Raw genomic sequence first — 20,946 nt, forward strand, 5'->3', positions numbered from 1 at the left:
TGACTTCGAGGGCTATTCCAGACATGTCCTCGTGCCTCCAAGTGAATACGTCTTGGTGCTCGACAAGAAGTTGCTGCATGGCACTCCGTGCCTCAAGCTTCAGTTCGGTTCCGATCCTTGCCATGGCTTCTGGTCGATCCGAGCTTAGGGGAACGAACTCCAACAGCTCGTTTGCTTCCACCTTTCTGAGCCTCTGCTCATCTCGGATTTCGCCTTCTGCCAGGGCACAAAAGGGCAGCGGTGACAAGGTGCAGTCATCCACCGTAGGGTATACCGCATTCACCCTACCATTTGGAGGCATCCCTTCCTGAGTATGTTCCAACCTCTTTTCCGCGGCGTCTCCTCCTCTAATCTTGGGAGTTTGACTTTCTCGTTGGTCAGCTTCCATATTCGTCAGCGGTATTGGTGAGCTTCCGAGTTTTCTGGAATGAGTTGTCGTAGGCATACGAAGTACACACAAGATCTACAAGGATCCTACAGATGGGGCCACTGTTAAAGTCGTGTTTCGCACGCATTTGGGCCAAGTTCCAGTAACTCAGGTATTCAGAACTGAGCCTATGAAAATAGAGAAGAAATTTACTAGGAGAGGGTGGCCTTGGAGCAGGAGAGTCTCCGATGCCAAAGTTAGTAGAGTATTTTGGAAGTTTGTAAATAATAAGAGAGTCTAGGGATCAGAGAGTTTTTCTCGTACCTGAAACTTGCTATTTATACTGGGATTATGGGAGGGGGACAGATCGTGCTTGCCCTGTGGAGTCCATGTCTATTTTACTATTCCTTTTGTCATAATCCTTTAATGCGGCGTGGTTGCTTGATTTGCCTTACTTTGCTGGCATTTTGATGGTCCGTCGATGTTCCCATGTTAGAAGATCAAAGGTCTTCCGTCTTTCCCGCTCTACCCTATTCAAGTCCCCATGAGCGGGGTGCGGCTGAGCGGCGTCAGGTCTGTTCGTCCCATCGGCCATCATTATTTACTTTTCCTTGCAAACGACTTTCTTTGTGGGCAAATTTGGGCCCTGGGACTAGGCATCAGGGCGCAGCCCATTACTTCCTGACAGAGTGCCTAGTGGACTTATGAAGTGGGGAAAATTCCCTTACACTACCCATATTTTAAAGTGCAAAAGGTTTACCTTGGCTTATTGACAAATTTTATTTATTGCGGAAAATGGAAATAAACTTAAAACAACCTGAAAACTACAAAGAAAAAAAAAAAAAAAACGCAAGATAACCATACGTTGAAACAAAGTTGGATGTTTATCAAACATGAGACGCTTATGCCTATTCATGTATAGTTCATTTTCTAAAATTTAAGATCGATGAAAAATAATAATTTTCAACCACAATTCCTAAACAATATTTGAACAAAGTTATCAATTTGATCATCGTATATATATAAGACGTGCTAGGCGGTGGAAACCCACAAAACCAAGACCAAACTTAGGCCTAGTTTGGTTATCAAGATATCTCATCTTATCATTACAACTTTTTCAAACTGATCTCACATAAAATATAATAAACAATTTAATATTTTCAAATCTAAAAACAAAAATAATATTAAAAAATAATATTCTAATAATATTTTATTCAATTTTTAACTTTTCTATCATCTTATCTTATCTGTGTAACCAAATGAGGTCTTAAAATATGCAGTCAAAGTCTTGTGATCTCAAACTTTCTTCGGTCTTTTTTTTGTCCTTATCTTATTCTAAAATTAACTACATTGAGAAAAAAAAATTTCCGGAATATATATTTATAATTTCAAATTGTTCTCTTTCTTTCTTTTTCTAACAAAGTAAATTCATTGGTACTAATATATATATATATATATATATATATATATATATATTGACGTACGTGGTTGTCACATGTTGCGTAAAAATCAACGAAATGATTACAATTAGAATTCACGCTAGTCATTTAAAGAACAAAACAACTATACCTAATCAGCAAGCCATTGTGAAAAGTAAGAAAAGTAAAATTAACATAAAAAACCAAAACTTAGAAACTTATATTAAAATTTAAAAACATTATAAGAATTTAATTAAATCGTAAAAGGTTTATCGTGGCTCAGTGAAAGAATATTATTTATAATGGAAAGTGGAAATAAACTTATAACAGCTACCAGAAATTAGGAACAAAAAAACCACAAAATAATTTGTAGGTTCATATGAAATAAATAATTTTCTTAACATAGTGATGAACTGGAAGACATGACTGGCGCGCACGTCCATTCACCAAGACGAAGGTTCATCGATTCTCAGTCTCTTTCAAATTTTCTTGGCTCTCTTTTTCTTCTTAATTCGTTGAAATTAAGATCACCAACATAAAGATCCCGTTCATATGAAATTAATAATTTTTGGTCAACCGGAAGACATGACTGTCACTTAAAGTTAAAACCCGTCCATTCACCAAGTCCAGGTTCATTGATTCTCAGAGTCTCTTTCAAATTTTCTTCGTTCTCTTTTTCTTCTTACTTCGTTGAAATTAAGATTACCAACAATGGACGGGTTTTAACTTTAAGTGACAGTTATATCACTTATATATCAAACTTCAAATTGGTTGACAGCTACCTCTTGCTGTATCAAAACTAATCACGTAATATGCCTCGTTAAAATACATAATTTGCATTTTAGGAGAACCTAAAATGCCTAATCAACATGCCATGTTAAAAAATCTAAAAAAAAATCAATTAACATAAAATAAAATAAAGTAATTGAAATCAAGAAAATCAAGCTAAAGTTAAAAAGAAAGCCTAAAATTATACAAATGTTTTTAAATCAAAATTAATACTTTGAAAGAAAAAAAAAAAAAAACAGAAAAATAACTTGTAAGCTATTTACCAAATTAACAACTTTCTTAACATAAAACGGTCAGATCGATATTTACCAAATATAAATTTTATGCCTATTTCCCAATAGATTTTGCAGAAACCTAAATTTAAGATGAAGAATAAAATCTTCTAATATAATGACGCGGTTTGCCAAACAATAGATCAACTGGAAGTTTGGACTTGTGATCATGCCGTGGAAGACCCGCGGCCAAGACCATTAATGTGCATCAAATGTCCAAGTCAACTGATCTCAAATTTTCTAACGGTATTGTTCCTATCACAGGCCAAGACCATTAACGTGCATGATCAATTGTCGGCCAAGTCAACTGATCTCAAATTTTCTTCCGTCTTGTTTACGTCTTCTAGGTTGAAATTAACATCAACCCGTGATTCCCACTAATGGTGATGTTTGTTAAATTGTTTGATAGTTTCGAAAGCAAGGGAGCCTCTTTCCTATATATATATATATATATATATATATATATATATATATATATATATCTATATATCTAGCTAGCCTATTAGTACTGCTAGCTCTTCTCATAATCTCCAAGTGATCTCCAAATTACTAGCAACCATTTCTTTAAACAAGTTTTTTTTTTTCAAGTATCCAATGGTTCCCCTAAGCACTCAAAGAGCCTCATCATCAGTACGACCATCTTCTTCCACTTCTCCAAGACCTCGATGGATATATGATGTTTTCCTCAATTTCCATGGTGAAGACACCCGCAAGAGTTTTACAGACCATTTATACACTGCTTTAGAAAAGAAAGGCATTATTGCCTTTAAAGACGACGAGAAACTTGAGCGAGGAAAGTATATTTCTCAAGAGCTCTTAAAAGCAATACGTGAATCCATGTATGCCATCCCCATTATCTCAAAAAACTATGTTTCTTCAAGATGGTGCTTGACTGAACTTGCCCAGATTGTCGAATGCATGAGAGAGACGGGTTTGACAGTTTTGCCTGTTTTCTACCACGTTGATCCCTCTGAGGTACGAAACCAAACTGGGGCTTTTGCAGAAGCTTTTGCTAGGCATGAAGAAGACCCTAATATTGATATGGAGAAGATGCAAACGTGGAGAGTTGCTTTAAAAGAAGTGGGCAACATATCTGGATGGCATTTTCATCTTAGGTAACATTTTTTCTTTTATTCTTATAGCGAGAGCATGCGTGGATATGTTGGAGATTCTCAAATTTGTACCCCCATAAAATTGGATTCCGACCAGTTTTACCAATCAAATTTAATTGGATCCATATAAATACACATGTTAGACTCATGTTGAACAGTTAGTGGTCTAGCTCATGTGACAAAAATTATAAATTCTTGATGTGAAACCTAATCCCTTTAATTAAATAAATTTAACATTTGATCCTTATGATCTATTACTTTTTTGCTAGAGAAGTGCTACTGCCATGATTAGGTTTGGATACAAAAAACATTTCATCTCAATCTCATCTTATCTCATCGTATCTCATCTAGATCATTACATATTTATCAAATTTTTATACAAAATATAATAAACAATTTAACTTTTTCAAATCTCAAATGAATAATAATATTAAAAAGTAATATTCAAACAATATTTTATTTAACTTTCAACTTTCATCTCAACGTACTATCCAACCTCCGGTAAGAGATTTCACAAAAATAAATTTATTAACTAATATGGCTTTACGTGGTACACTAGATTCAGATTGAATATTTGATGATCTATTTATTGTTTTTGAATCAAGATCTGTTTGGTTGCTTTTGCTTGTGGATGACCATGAATTTACGGAAACGATGAGGGAGATCTGCCAGCCCATTAAACTGGTGCTTGCCCCCTAATATTAATCGTTTCATCTTTGACCATTGGCCATCTAGCTATTGCCATCACCCAATTTTCCCTCTTGGTTGGATTTTTTTAAAATATGTATATTTGTTTGACTATTAATTGTATCATCACTCATGGTTCCTCCTCTCTAGGGACTTGACTACTTTCTTAATTTGCATCCATATCTATTCCTCTAAAAATCAGCATTTCTATGGCTTCCCTTCATCCTCAGAGCTACAACATCCTTGCTCTGGCCGCTTTACTATATGCATCAATTACTTTTGACTACATATCATTACATTGCTCCCTAAGTTGATTCCCTTGTACTTTACTATCAATTATATGAAACTGCATCATCATGCCTTGCCCCTTTGGATTTGGCATCAACAGCAACTCCCAGATCATCAACGTACCAAGAAACCCTGATTCCTTATCAAAACCTACAATTCTCCTATGGATTCTAATTTAGAAACAACCCCCCAAACTCTCCTAATTCTCACCAGAAAACAATGGAAATGTAAGGGTCAAAAGTTAAACATTATTAGGGTGCTATAATATTGTAGATATGAGAACGGTACTCTAATTTTATTGACAACCCATATTTATGGTAGAGTAATACCTTATACAAAGGGAGCATGGAGGTTACAACCAAAATCCCAAAACCATGCTCCTTATAATGTGCTATGATGCACATTAATGCATTATCATACATTTGGCTCTTGAAAGGCTATCACTATCTCATAATAATTAATTATCTTATCATTTTTCCCAGGTATGAATCAACAATTGTCCAAGAAATCATTAAAAGGATACTTCAAGGATTGAGTTGTAACTTTTCAACTCTTTCCAAGGACCTTGTTGGAATAGAATCCCGTGTGGACGAAATGATGAACATACTTGGTATTGGATTGGATGATGTTCGCTTTATAGGAATTCATGGTATGGCTGGAGTGGGTAAGACAACTTTGGCAGAAGTCATTTATGATAGAATATCTTACCAATTTGAAGCTAGCAGCTTTATTGCCTGTATTAGAGAAGAAACTAGAAATCGTGGTTTAGTTTCTTTACAAAAACAACTTCTTTCTAAGATCTTCATGGAAAGGGCAATAAATATATGGGACGATCGTGAGGGAATGAATATGATACGGAATAGGCTCTGTTACAAAAAAGTATTTTTAGTACTTGATGATGTGGACAAAGAAGAACATCTAACAACATTAGCAGGGAGCCATGCTTGGTTTGGTCCCGGGAGTAGAATCATTTTAACGACCAGAGATAACCATTTATTGAAAAGACATGGAGTGAATGATATCTATAAGGTTAATGAGTTGAATAATGATGAAGCATTGCAGCTCTTTAGTTTGGCAGCTTTCAAGAAACCCTATCCTGAAGAAAATTATGTGGATTTATCCAAAGGCTTTGTGAAATATGCTCAAGGCCTTCCTTTAGCTCTCAAAGTTTTAGGGTCCTCCATGTTTGGTAGAGGAACAAATGCATGGAAAGGTGCTTGGGATCAACTGAAAGCAAATCCTAATAAAGGAATTTTAGATATACTTCAAGTAGGTTTTGATGGATTGGAGGATTTGCAAAAGAAACTGTTTTTAGATATTGCTTGTTTTTTCAATGGAGAGGTCTTAGATAACATTTTAATAGATATATTAGAAAGTTTTGGTTACTACCCATACCTCAATATTGATATTCTCATGGAGAAATGTCTTATAACCATCTCATCTAAAAGGTTGAGGATGAATGATTTGCTACAAAAATGGGTCAAGAAAGAATTTATGATGAATCCCCTAAAGAGCCTGGCCGGCGTAGTAGATTGTGGCGTTATAAGGATGTCCTTCATGTGTTGAAGAATAATACTGTAAGTGGATTAATCCAGATATAAATGTATAGTGTATTTTCATTCTAATTCTTAAGTTTTTTGCAAATATTTCTCACACAAATTTATTGTTCTTGGTTTTTAGGGAACTGACTTGATTGAAGGCATAGTGCTAAACTTACCTAATCAAAATGAGGAACGATTTAGTGTTAGAGCCTTCTCAAAGATGAAGAAATTGAGAATTCTTAAAATTCACAACACAAGTTTTGTCAACATGAGTTGTTCTAATCTCTGTGATAAGTTATTGAATCTGCATTGGCACAGCGACCCTTTAAGATTCATGCCAACACATGGGTTACGGGTGCTAGAATGGTCTGAATATCCTTCAAAATCCTTGTCAAACAGCTTTCAAGCAGACAATCTTATTGAACTTAGATTTCCGTGCAGTCACATCAAGCAACTGTGGAAGGGAATTAGTGTAAGGTGTTTTCTTCTTGATCTTCTTGTTCTTCTTTCTACTAATGGTACTAAGCTTGTTAATGCTTTTTTTATTTTGTTCAATATTTATTGTTTTATAACAGAGTTTTGGGAGTTTGAAACGCTTTGATCTTAGCGGCTCTCAAAACTTGTTGGAGACACCAAACTTCACCGGAGTCCCAAGTCTTGAGACACTAGACCTTGAAGGTTGTACAAGTTTATCTAAGGTCCACAAATCTATTGGTGTTCTCAAACGACTTAGACGATTGAATCTACAGGCTTGCAAAAGGCTTAAAAGCTTTCCAAATGAGATTAGCTTGGAGTCTCTTGAACATTTTTATCTTTCTGATTGTTCAAGATTTGAGAAGTTCCCAGATATTGTGGGAAACATGAATTCATTGCGGTTACTTTATTTGGATGGTACTGCCATAAAGGAACTACCCCCATCATTTAAGAGTTTATGCGGCCTTTCCATATTGTCTTTACATAACTGCAAAAAGCTCTCAATTTTTCCGAGCGTTATTTGTAGTTTGTCATCTCTTAAAATTCTCGATGTATCTGATTGCCTAGCACTTGGGGGAATTCAAGACATGAATGGTGAGGGGTATCTGGGACAATTGTATAAAGGTGGAACTGCTATCAAATTCACTAAGTTTTTTGCAGTGCCAGAGTTTGGCTCAAATGATGCTTGCTCTTCGCAAGAAATGTTTATGGCCAATGATGACTCTATTGGGGCCTTCTACGTTGGTTTTGATAATAGAGTCTACTACATTAGAACCTTGAATCATGAAGAAAGTAATTTGCAGACAAAAGGCAATGAGGTTGTGTGTCTCTTTGATCTCTTCATAAGATGTTTTGTGGGAGTGGTTATTTAATATACTCCAATTAACATCTTTCTGTTTTTTGTTCTTACTTCACATGCAGGAAAATAATTGTTTTATTCCCAAGGTATTGTGTGGATCTTCCTTCGGAGCTGAAGTTCGAGAGTGGTTCAACAAGGGAAGTTTTGGTTCTCATGTAACACTTCAAATCCATCCAAACTTAGATAATAATAGTAAGTGGGAGGGATATGTTCATTTTACTATTTATGAAGTTGATGAGGTAGATAATTCAAATCCAAGGATTTTCAAGGGTAGTCATCCGGATGAAGGCTAGTTTGTTGAACTTGTTTATCATTTTGAGACTAATGAAGGTCCTCTAAAAGAACCCTTAGTCCTTCGTGCCCCCAAAGACCCGTCTGTAGGGCCAATTGGGTTTGGGGTGTATGTACCAGCCAAGTGGTTTTTGGAGCAGTCAAATAATTTGGATGGATGGAGCTACATTGGAGCATCCGTTAAAACAAGTAGCTCGAACGTGAAGGTGAAAGAGTGCGGGGCATGCCTTGTATCTCAACATCCTCATTCTGAATTCTATATTAATTTCCATATTCCTTATGGTTTAAAATTAGAAATTAGGCGTCATCTTTGTTGCTATTTGGAAATGGGTAGTCATAATGTTGTACCTATTCGTTTCTAAGGCATAGTAAGGAATTAAAATATGTGAGATGGGTCAGTACTCCAGGCCAAGTTGTTTAAATGGATGCAATTCATGTATATATTGAGGCTTCATCAATTCTTAATGCCAGCGATTGGACAAGACGGTAATTTGAGAATGCAGAAGTGTGAGATTTGCAGTGCTCTATACCAACTGTACATTAATTATGAGATACAACTCTTCATTCAGGCTGTACAAAAGAGATCAGCTATGCAATTCCAGATTTAATTTAGGTAAAATTTCCCTTGGGTTAACATTGACCGACCTTAGCAGTGTTCCTTTACATTTTTTCCACAAATTTCTAATTTAACAATATCGACCGCCCTCCTAAATATATGTGTGTATGTAAAAGAGTTTATAATATATTTCTAATATTATTACAGAAGCAAAGTTTTAAAATTTTATAAAAATCTACCATATATAATTTACAATTCATTAAGGTTTTTTTTTTTTTCTAACCCCTCTGATCTCAATCTTTCATCTGTAAAAATGGTTTTTATGCTCTCCAATCACACATCACCACGTCGTGACTTCATTAATTACTTTACAATAAACTAAATCACTAAATCCTAAAATATGAGCCCTAAACTTTTATAAATTCTAATTTTATAATATCTCTTTTATCATTCCATACACCACACAGCATATCTCTTTTATTTTCTTTTTTTCTTTTTTTCATAAAAAGTATGTGATGTATGAATGATGAGCAAAATAACTTAATTAGTTTAGTAAAAATAAAATAAATAAAATCTAAAACATATAAAATGTACCGTGTGAGATGATTTTTAGTATCCCTCCTAATTTTAATTTTAAAAGGCTTTGTAGTCACTATTCGAACTGCCACTTGGAGAGATCGTTCAAATCTCACGGCCATTCAAGCGTATTAAAAGAAGAGCGGTGCTATTCTGCCGCTCAGAGTAGCCCGCTGCAACTTACCACTAGGCCAAATCACCTTTTTATTTTTTTTTTCAATTTTTTTTATTCATATTTTTTTTTATCATTTTAAAACATTTTAAAAAAAATATAAGAAAAAATATCAATATACTAATAGTCACTTTCTTAACTATTAAGTAAAGAAAAAAATTAAAAAAAAAATACATGAGGTGTCAAAATGAGTGGGCAAATTGGGTGGGCAAAGTAGCATTTTTCTTAAAAGAATGGGCAAACTTTTTCCACCTTTAATATTTAGAAAGTTAGCAATCAGTTTATCGGTCCCATCTAGATCAGAGTTGACTGGCCAATCCTATTAAGATATTGTTATTATATTTTATGATAATGTTAGGTGGCACCAAATGTGCTTCTCAAATATGCACACTAATGTAAATGATTTTTTAAAGTATTTTTTAAACATTCTTAATCATTAAGAAAAAAAATACAAATTCACTAAGAATCACTTTCGTAATCACATCTCAAGAGCCTACTTAGATTGAGATAAAACTACACCTAGGAGTTGCGGGTGACTTGAATGCCTAAAAAATAGTGTATGAGAGCCAGATCTTTCATTGCAAACTGTTGACTAAAAGTAGTAGTGAAGGCATTAAGATGTGAGGGGTTTGAACCTGTGAGAAGAATATCATCTACATATAAGAGTAAAAAAATAGTGCTTAGAGATGAGTGATATATGAAAAGTGAAGGGTTAGCAGAGCTATACTAGAAACCATGGGGAATAAGGAAAGTACTAAATTTATCAAACCAGACGCGATGGATCTGTTTTAAGCCATATAAGGCCTTGTCTAACTTCCAAACATAAGAAGAAAAAGTAGGATGGATAAAACCTGGAGATTGGTAAATAAACACGTCCTCCTGGAGATCACCATTAGGGGTGTAACGGGTCTAGTTTGGTCCGGTTTTGGACAAAATTTAGAACTGAACTGGTATGCACCGGTTTTACATTTTCGCACTGATTCCGCATCGGTTACCCCCTAAACCGGTACTTCCGGTTTTACTGGTTCCGGTCCACTTTGGCCCGATTTTTCAGTTTTAATATACTATATTATATATTATATAATATATATAATAGTATATAATACTATAGTGATAATATATTGTAGTATATTATAATATATATTATAATTGTATTATAGACTATAGTGATATAGTATTAGTATAACTATTTGTTTTTTATTTTTAGAAAAGTTGTACTGATTAATCAACGAATGAGGTTGTGAATACATTGAGGGTAGTCCTCTACATGGATAGATTCCTCGAGGAGATCTAGTGAACTTTTGGCCAAACAATGAGCCACTACATTAGACTCATGAGGGACATACAAAACTTTCCTAGCTCCTACTTGAATTAGTAGCTTCTTGAGGTCTGTTATGATCATGCCAACTGAGCTCCAATTCGTCTCCGGACCATTGACGGCATTAACCACATTTAGTGAATCTCCTTTGAGGATGATGGATCTGGGGCCTAAGTCATAGCAGAACTTGATAGCACTTAATGCTGCAATAGCTTCTCCAAGCAGAGGGTCAGGGAAGGAGGAGCAGGTGGACCTTAGAATGGCAGAGACACAACCATTCCAATCCCTAATGATCACACCAATACCTATTCTGCAGTTAACCTTGTCAATGGCAGCATCCCAATTGATTTTGTATTGGTTGAGGGGGGCTTTGCACCACTGGGTTGTGTGAGGGGGAGGCAGGAGGGCCTTTTTAACTCGGGCATTCTTGGACAAGTGGAGTTCAGAAACCATTGTGCTGACTTGGTTGGTGACTTGTCAGGGAGAAAGGAGTTGGGATTCAAACACCCATTTGTTCCTTCTATGCTAGATCAATTTGATTGTAAGGGCCAATACAATTTGGTCTTCCTCAGGCAGAAGAGAGAGGAGTTCATCCAGGATCAAGTTAAAGGGAGCCTCACTGATACAACATTTCTGAATCCTCCTCGAGCTGCAAATCCATACATCCTAGGCAGCTCTGCAATTCCATAAAACATGAGAGGTTGTCTCGAGTTGCAGCAGGCAGATTGGGCAAAGGGGTGTATCAATCACCTTTCTTTTATGAGGGTTAGCCTTTGTGGGGAGGATGTCGTTTGTAGATCTCCATAGGAACATCTTAGTGGAGTTTGGAACTTTTAGGTGCCATATGAGGTTCCATAAACTAGGAGAGTTTGATGGGAGTGAGGGTTGTCCCAGGTTATCTGAAGAGAGGGAGACTTGGAGATGGTATGCTGACTTAACAGAGAATTTTCCATTGTTGGTGCATCTCCATGCTAGTTGATCAGGGCTGTTGCAGGGACTAATGGGGAGTTTTGAGATGGAAGAAGCCTCTGTTTCACTGAAGATATTGTAAAGCAAGGGAAGGTTCCATTGGAGAGTGTCTTGGTCAATGAGATTAGACATAGTTGCCTCGGGTTCAAGGATTTTGGGAGGGGATTGGATCTTAAAGGAAGTAGGGGTGGGGGTCCATTTGTCAACCCATATCTTAACTGTCCTACCATTGCCAATTTTCCAGATTAAGCCTTCAAGGAGGAGAGGTCTAGCAGCAGTGATACTCTTCCATACAAAGGAGTCATGTGGTCTAACTTTGGCATTGGGGAAATCAGTATGGGGAAAGTATTTTGCTTGAAGAACTCGTGCTACTAATGAGGAGGGATGTGTGAGTAGTCTCCAACCTTGTTTGGCCAGTAGAGCTAAGTTAAAATTTTCAAAATCCCTGAAGCCTAGACCCCTTTCTTTCTTGGCCATGCCTATCTTCTTCCAGCTGAGCCAATGTAGTTTTGACTTTTGATCTCCTAGCCCCCACCAGAAAGATTGCAATAGCTTATTGAGGTTCCTCAGGATGCCTTTTGGTAGTTTGAATATGCCCATAGAGTAAGTTGGTATAGATTGGATTACAGATTTCATGAGTATCTCTTTTCCTACTGGCGACAGCAGAATTGGTCTTCCAGTTACTCATCTTAGAATTGATCCTATCTATTATTGGATGGAAGGCCTTGATTTTCTGTTTGCCAATGTAGGAGGGTAGGCCTAGGTATTTGTCAAAGGGACCTGAGACTTTGATGCTTGCCATTGCCACTATGGATTGTTGAGTTGCCAGATTGGTGTTTTTGCTAAAGAAGATTGAGGTCTTCTCAAGATTGAGTCTCTAGTCCGAGGCTTGTTCATAGGAATTGATAATGCCATGAAGCCTTCCCCATTCAGTAGGATGAGCCTTGCAAAACACAAGGCTGCCATCTGTAGAAAAGAGATGGTTAAAAGAAAGTGACCCTCTGGTAAGAGGAAATCCTGAGATCAGATCTCTTTTAGCTTCATTCAAGGCAAAGCTTAACATCTTTGAACAAATGATGAAAAGATACGGGGAAAGAGGATCTCCTTGTCTAAGACCCCTTGAAGGAGTGAAACTGGGTTGAGGTGAACCATTTATGAGGATAGAATAGGAAACTGTTGTAACACATTGCGTAATGAGATCAACCCAGGCACTCTCAAAGCCAATTTTAATCAATACAGCCTTCAGGAAGCTCCATTCGAGCCTGTCATAGGCCTTTCAGGAAGCTCCATTCGAGCCTGTCATAGGCCTTACTCATGTCCAACTTGAGTTCCATATATCCATCCTTGTTGCTTCTCATCCTGTTTTGCATAGAGTGAAGCAGTTCATAAGCCACAATGCTGTTATCAATAATCAGTCTACCTTGTACAAATGCACTCTGAGTGTCTGATATCAGATGAGGCAATATGTGTTTGAGCCTATTGGCAATGACCTTTGCAATGATTTTGTTAAAAACATTGCAAAGGCTGATGGGTCTATAATTAGTCACTGACATTGGAGTTCTTTTCTTGGGAATAAGGGTGATGAAGGTTTGGTTTATGGACTGGAAGCCTGACTTTGAATTAAACATATCAGTAACAGCTGCTACATCTGCCTCACCCACAATGGACCAGTGGTTTTGAAAGAAAAGAGTAGGAAACCCATCAAGGCTAGGGCATCCAATAGGGTTCATTTCGAAGACAGCCTTCTCTACCTTTTCAATGGTGTATTCTTTGGATAAGTTGGAATTCATCTCAGCTGTGGCATGTGGTTCAAAGTTATGCAGTAGTGTTGTTATGCCACTTGGGTTGGCAGAGGAGAAAAGGTCCCTAAAAAATTCTTGAAACTGCACTCCAATTTCCTCTACTTTTGACACCATGTTCCCTTCCTCAGTTCTGAATTTTGAGATGTAGTTCCTTTGTTTCCTTTGAGTGGCGCATCTATGAAAATAGCTGGTGTTTCTGTCACCTTCTTGCAGCCATTTTTGCATGGCTCTCTGTCGCCATTTTAAATCATCTTCCTCAAGAATGCCATCGATCTCCCTTTGTAAGTTATGAATCTGGTTGTTATCTTGGCCAGTATTTGTATCTTGTAGGGACCTTAACACCTCTCTTTTGTGGATAAGATTTTGTTGAAGGTTTCTTCTCAAAGAAGAGTTCCATTCTCTTAACTGGAATCTACATCTCTCAAGTCCTCTTCTTATGAAATCTATTTTGGAACCAAGTTGGAGTGCCCCAGACCTGAAAATTCCTCCTACTTGCTCCATGCTGCTTCATATCTGAAAATTCTCTTTTATGGAGTGAAGGTTGGTGCTTGCATTTGGTTTGTGACTAGTAAGGGGTTATGATCAGAGTTTAGAAAAGGCATGATAGTCACTGAGTTGAAATTAAAAAGGTGTTGCAATTCACAATTAACAAGGGCCCTATCCAGTCTTATCTTAGTAAAATGAGTCCCCTCTCGGTTGTTACACCAGGTGAACTGAGAACCTTCATAGCCAAGATCACCCAAGTTGCAGTCTAGAACTGCCTGCCTGAAGTCTTCCATTTGTTTCGATGGCTTGGAAGGTCCACCTGACTTTTCACCATGGGACATGATTTCATTGAAGTCCCCCAATGCATAACCATTGAGTATTCTAAGGAGGTTTAAGGGCTCTTAGTAGGCTCCAGCTTACTTTTCGGTTTGCCACTACAGGTTGACCATAAAAACCTGTAATTATCCTATCCTTGTCAAGGCCATCTCCCTGTATCTTAAGGGATATGTGACTAAGTGAATAAGAAGTTAAATCCACATTGAGGTCCTGTTTCCAAAGGGTTGCTAGACCACCATGTCGACCTACACTGTCAACTATGAAACTGCCCTCAAGTCCCAAACTATCCGAGGGTTTCCAAGCCCTCGGCAGTTCCAGCAGAGGGTTTTCATGGGGATTGACAGGGCTGTTGAACAACCTCTGCCATTGATGTATTCTTCAATCTCTTGGACATTCTTGGAGATCGGATGGTTAAAGTAGTGGTTTTTCTCTTTTTCCTGATATTTGGGAGTACCGTAAGCATGTGAGACTTCGTTGCAGATGAACTAGAAGCTGACTCCCTCCTGGCCCTCCTTTTCCAGTTGGACAAAAGGTGATTTTTGTTTTGTCTAGTTGGACTTAGTTGAGTACCTGGTCGAGAGTGACTTACCAGGTTATTGTCCTCTGCAAAGGACATGTCATGGTCAAGGTGTTGTAAGTCAGGCTGCATGTTGGTAGGAGCAGGCATGTTAGCCGCTACTACGGGGTCCCCGATGCAATTTGAGGTTTCCTCAACTGGCAACTATGACACCTCGGTTTCCTGAGTGCGAAAAGTTGACATCTGCTTTTGCTGGATCCAGAAAGTTATCGTTCCTGCCTAGGTCAAGAAGACCTGTTTTCAAGGCCACACTACAAGAAATAAGGCTTTTTGCAGCGATTTTATGTCTGTCGAAAATAAAATCGTCGCAAAAAACCTTTAATTGCGGCGATTTTTACACCGTCGCAATCTTTATACATAAAATTTTGAAAGCAGTCTTTTGCAGCAATTTTTTTGACTTTTTGCGACGATCATATTTGCTAAAAATACTAAATTGGTCATTAATCGCTGTAATTGCGAAAATAGTCTTTTGCAGCGATTATTTAACTTGCAAAATCGCCACAAAAATCATTTTCAGCAATTTTTTAATCGTTGCAAAAAAAAAAATAATAATAACGATGGATACTCCTTATTTGGGCTATTTAAATTTCGCCGGTGAATTAAAACACGGATGGAGAAATTAACTGTAAAGTTTTGCGGCGACTTTATTATCTGTTGCGGCGACTTTTAGTAGCCGCAATAAACAATAAGAATTGAAATTTATTTTCCATCGAATACACAAAGCGCCACAATAGATAATATTGTGGCGAAAATTGTCGCCGTAAAATATTTTGGTCCCTTAAAGTATTTGTAGCGGCGATGTAAACTTGCCGCAAAAATCTTATTAAATTAAAAACCCCGTTCGTTTTCCTTTTCATTTCCCTCCACTCAGGCTCCCCCCCATCTCGCCCCCCTCTCTCTGCATTCCCTACGACGCAAACAACCCATGCAGTCGCGCACAGCCCATGGCCAACATTCCCACCCCGCCACCGCCACCTGAAGTCGAAGGCCACCCACCCCTTCTTCCCCAGCCCCCGCCAGATCTCTTGCCTCCCCGAATCTGGCCTCACTCCTCTTTCTCTCGGATTTCTCTATATCGCGGCCTCTAGGGGCGCCGTTCGCCACCACCCACACGTCAACGCCGTCGCCAGTTCTCCGTCGGAGCCCCCTCTCCTCCAGGCCTAGCCCAGTTCTCAATCCGATCCCTCTCTCCCTTGCTCTGTTCGCACAGCCCACGGCCACAGGTCTCGCCAGCGCCACTGTACTCCTTCCGAGCCACCACTCCACGCCAAGCGACCACCACGACCACCCATGATATTGCCTTATGTTTTCACATTTATGGGTTCTTTTCATTCTTGTTATATTTGCTTGAATATTTCTTGTTTTAGTTCTGTTTGGAGATTGGGTTTTATGTTTATATGTGTGATCACTAGTTTGTTTATGGGTTTGTTTTATCTGTGTTTATATCTGTGTTTAATTTATCAATTAATATTTCTTTTTTCTTTTTTGAAGAATCAACTTTTTTCCAGGTTCACAAGGATTCCAGAAATCTGTTTCTGATGTCTTTTTGCAAAATTGCAGATGGTAGTGGCACCATGCTGGTAATATAGGATTTTCTTAGCTTTTTTAGCAAGTATATCTTATATATATTCTAATATCTATTAGTACCATATAAAAGATAGTGGGATATGAAACATTGATGCAATTGCCTAGATTAAACAATTTTCGGGAAAAGGAAGCTTGTTTTGAAAAAAAAGCATTACGTTGGAGTTTATTTTTATCCCCTGAAAGCATAAGTGTATAATTTTCATATATGGATCAGTTATTTTGATGTCTCTATATTTCATATATGATTGTTTTCACTTTTATAAAAAAATGCTGTTCTTTTTAGGGGTTTACCTTCCTCTTGCTGGAGATGGAAACCACTTTTCTTTATGAATCTATACATGTATTTGAAACCTTTTATATCTACTCAGTCTCTCATATTGAGCCAACTTGTTTTGTGGAAGTTGGCTCAATATGCCAGATTCCGAGGGAGGGGAACTCAGGGTGAGTCATGTCAATATGCCATAAACTGCTGAGCACCAAAATATGCTCTCTGTTGTTTGTGAGAGGTATTTCCTTGAAGCAGTTTAATATTCCCGATCTCCTGAGTGACGAGTCTGGCTCTTTCATGTTGCAAAAGAAACATGAAAGGTTGGTGCAGCTCTTCTCCTCCTCACGCATGTTGGCGATAGTGTTGCTAGAGGTGGCGGTGGTGATGGGGTTTATCTTCTTAATTTTCCTGAGGGCATACATGGCATTAAGGAGTAGTGAGTTTAGGGTTTTGGATTTATTTAGTTTCAGAATATGTATATATATATATATATATAGACTAAGGGCATGCTTGAGAAGTGAGCCAACTTTCTTTTTGAATCTATTCATGTATTTGAAACCTTTTATATATGGTCAGTCTCTCACATTGAGCCAACTTGCTTTGTGGTATACCCATGTTATATATGTTCCTTTTATTTGTTTATGTACTAGGTGACTAGTGTTGGGATGAATATTGAGTGGGGATTGCTCATGTTTACCTTTTGGATTTGCTCTACCCCCAACCCCCTTCATTTTTACTTTTATATATCTTTTATCTGTTTCATGAGTAAGCATGATTTTTAATGATCATATTGTACCTCTGCAACATTTGTAGCAAAATAAAATCAGAGTCCACAAAAGTGAGCATGGAGCATGAGTCACGTACATACCTTAATTAAGCATGTCATCTCCCCTCTCGATTCCCCCCTAGCCCAGCACATATTAGAGATCATCTTAATTAGTTTATCACATATAGGAAATTTATGCCTGCATTAACTGTCATCATCTGAGGAGAAAGGACCGAGAATGGCAAAAAACAGTGATACTCCTGTGAAGGGGAAGGATTACAGTCTTTGTTTCTAATGTGGATGGTATGGCTAGCATATTGGGATGCTAGCCATACCCTCTTTGCTTATGAATTTTAATCTAATGACTTGCATTGCATTTTTAAATGATTTTTTCCTATAAGGATATCATATTAATGTTAATACTTTAACCAGCTCAATCTGTCTAGAGATATAGGAAGTAAGATCTAAACTCACAGCCAAATGGTGATTGTGTGCAGCAGAATAGTGAGGTAGAATCACTGATTCTGGAGGAACTACTTAGATGGTGATCCATAAAAATTCCAATATTTATCTTTATGTTTGACACTATTTAATGAGTGGTTGGTTTTGCATAAATTTAATTGGGATCTTGTAATAGGTTTTAATGGGGATTTTGGAATAATATTCTAATTTCTTGGCTTCTATGTAGGGGCGAAGTAATGTAATGTATAGTTTTGCCTCTTTGTTTAACCTAAAGTGATGCTTCTGCTTCCAGCTTTCACTTGGATCATGCTGCATCCCTACCATATTTTCTGGAAAAAGGTACCTAACATAAATCGTGAATTAACAGAAGTTGTGTGCTGTCATTTCTTTCTCTGCAGACAACATACTTATTGGAACTTTGTTCAGCTTGTGTTTTGTGCATTGTACTAGCCTTTGTGACTGCATGCACCACAAACTTCATCTGTTACGTGGTTCTGTTTTAGTGCAGTGGCATTAAATCTTTTGTTTGTCTTCTTCCTTTTTTTTTAATCTTTATTTGCAGCATTTAATATAATTATAGGGAGAATAAGGTATTAAAACAGAGAACTCTAAGCTCGTCTATTGACCGCTTGCGATCCTTAAAGCTTCTTTTACTAAAAAGTATGGAAGCATGTTAGTATTTTTAAGTGCTTCTACTTTTCAGAAATTGTTTTTAAAGTTCTTTTAAACCTTTATTAAAAACTATAGCATGCTAATTTATATGTAATGTGAGGAAAACTTTTTTTTTTTATAAGTAAAAGTAAGACTTTATTAATAGAAAAAGGCATAGCCCAAGGACACATGAAGTACACACAGAATACACCTAATAACCACTAAGCACTGATGATGGATACAAGCAAATTATGATGTGAGGTAAACACTGAGCTATTTATGAGAACAAATACTTTGCTTCTTATTTACTAGCAAGAACCCTTCGTGATATGTGAGGCCTTTCATATCTTAACAATTTATTCGAGGGGAGAGGAAGAGGGGTAAGTGATGTGGGTCCCCACTGTTGACATCTATCAAATCATTTTCTTAAAGGGAGGGTGAATCCTACAGCTTAATGTACCTATTTGAGTGTCTTGTGCCTCAAACTGTTTTGACAAGCCAACTTCCACCATTTTAACTAGGCAACAGATTATTCAAATAGTCCATTTATGAATGCCTGACAAATCAAGTGTCACCAAATTATGCCTATAAAACAAAAACGCCAACAACTGGCTTTTTTTTATGATGAGGACCCTAGCTTATGTCATTGTGTGTGTGTGTATACATTTGAAGACATGCAGTCTTCTTGTGAAGCTGGGTGCGGATGCATATTGGTTAAGTGGCACCCCTTTTTATGTCAACTTGTATATATATATATATATATATAGTTGGATAGTATATACAACTAATAAGCAAATAATTGTTTATGTAAACATCTGACTATTGTTTATGCACTTTGAACTGTAAACTTCCAATCCTTTGTGAAATTCCATATCTGGTTATCTTTCCCCCATCTTACTTATTAAGTTGCTGCATATTAATTTAGCTTCTTCAATATCACAAACCTGCTCTGTTTTTTTCAAGTATATCCTACAATTTTTGCCTTCAGTTTATTCAAAGTTTAATATATGGGATCACTAAGGAAATAGCTCATATATATCCTTCTTCTCGATGAACAATTAATGAACAATTAAAGATGTATTTCTTGTTCTCCCTGCGTTTTATCTATCAATAAAAACTTATGGAGTTCATTTTCTTTTGAATGCTATTCCAGGACAGTGCATTGATGTTGGGAAAACCATGAATGGCACTTTGCTATTTTCTTCCGCGCATGACTAACATGTTCTTTTCAGATTCTTTTGTTGAAACCAAGTTTAGTTGATGATGATTTTTGGTTTCTGGTCTACACAAGCTGTTGAAGTACCACAGTTGAAATTGGGGGCATTTGGTAAATACACTTGGTAGTCTCCCTTATAGAGATATGCAGAGGCACTCAAGTGGCTGCGGGATCAGTAAGATATAAGAATCTATCTTTTGAACTTATTCAATTTTATTGCGAGAGTAGATTATTTTTTGGTAGTCTCCCTTGTGAAATGCTTTTGTCCTGCGTTGCAGCTTAAGCGTGGTGGCATTGTATTGGAACCTTAACCTTGGAAGTCGTATGTAAGCAACTGTCAAGTTTATGAGGTAACATGTATTTTGTACTAATGTTAATTGTTGATAGCTTACTGTACAATCTTCCACAATATACATGACAACTAAGTAGCTATCATTTTTTGAGTAGTTACATTAATTTTGTTGTTAATTGGCAAATTTTATTTGGCATTCTTGTGATACTCTTCAATCCTTGCAGGGTGCTCCCAGTAAATGTGTTTTTTTAGAGTACTTTGTTGTTAAGTTCAATGATCTTGCTCAACTCTGTTTTTTCCCTTTCCACAAGTCTGAGATTAGTTTTGGTGCAGTTCTTAGTGTAGTTACTATAGATTTTGGGTTCTTTATTTAAGTTACTATAAACTTTGGATCTTTTTTTAGTATGTAAAAAGAATATTAGTGCAATCCATAGTGTAAGGTAAAATTGTGAAGCCTGCAAAACTTTGATGTGTATAATATTTTTTCTCTATACTGTTTTGTGAATTTTTATTTTATTTTCTGAAACACTTTTTCCGGTGAGTAAAATTCGCCGGAAATAATAGTATAATTTATTCCCGACAACATGAAATCGCCGGAAACAATATTTTGCTGCGAAACATACCCGCTGGAAATACTTAATGGCGACGATAATTTAAAATCGTTGGGGAAAAATAATGATTATTTGCGGCGATTTATTAACTTTTTGTGACGGTTAATATCGCCGGAATAACTTTTTTCAGCGATTTTAATGGTAAACGAAAAGGCCATTTCTGTCGATTTTTTTTTTAACAATTGCGACAGACTAAAATTGTC

The 20,946-nt window shown here is 37.0% G+C and overlaps 1 protein-coding gene and 1 pseudogene across 1 annotated transcript; one reads left to right on the plus strand and one right to left on the minus strand.

The window, feature by feature from the left end:
• Nucleotides 1-3,380: 3,380 nt before the first annotated feature.
• On the plus strand, nt 3,381-8,694 carry LOC108991994 (annotated as a pseudogene).
• A 1,933-nt stretch (nt 8,695-10,627) lies between these two features.
• Nucleotides 10,628-11,173, minus strand: LOC108992011. The gene has a single exon (XM_018966445.1). The coding sequence runs from the start codon at nt 11,171-11,173 to the stop codon at nt 10,628-10,630; it is 546 nt and encodes a 181-aa protein (XP_018821990.1).
• Between the last annotated feature and the right edge of the window lie 9,773 nt (nt 11,174-20,946).

The sequence above is a fragment of the Juglans regia genome, chromosome 11 (assembly GCF_001411555.2).
Source record: "Juglans regia cultivar Chandler chromosome 11, Walnut 2.0, whole genome shotgun sequence".
NCBI lineage: Eukaryota > Viridiplantae > Streptophyta > Magnoliopsida > Fagales > Juglandaceae > Juglans > Juglans regia.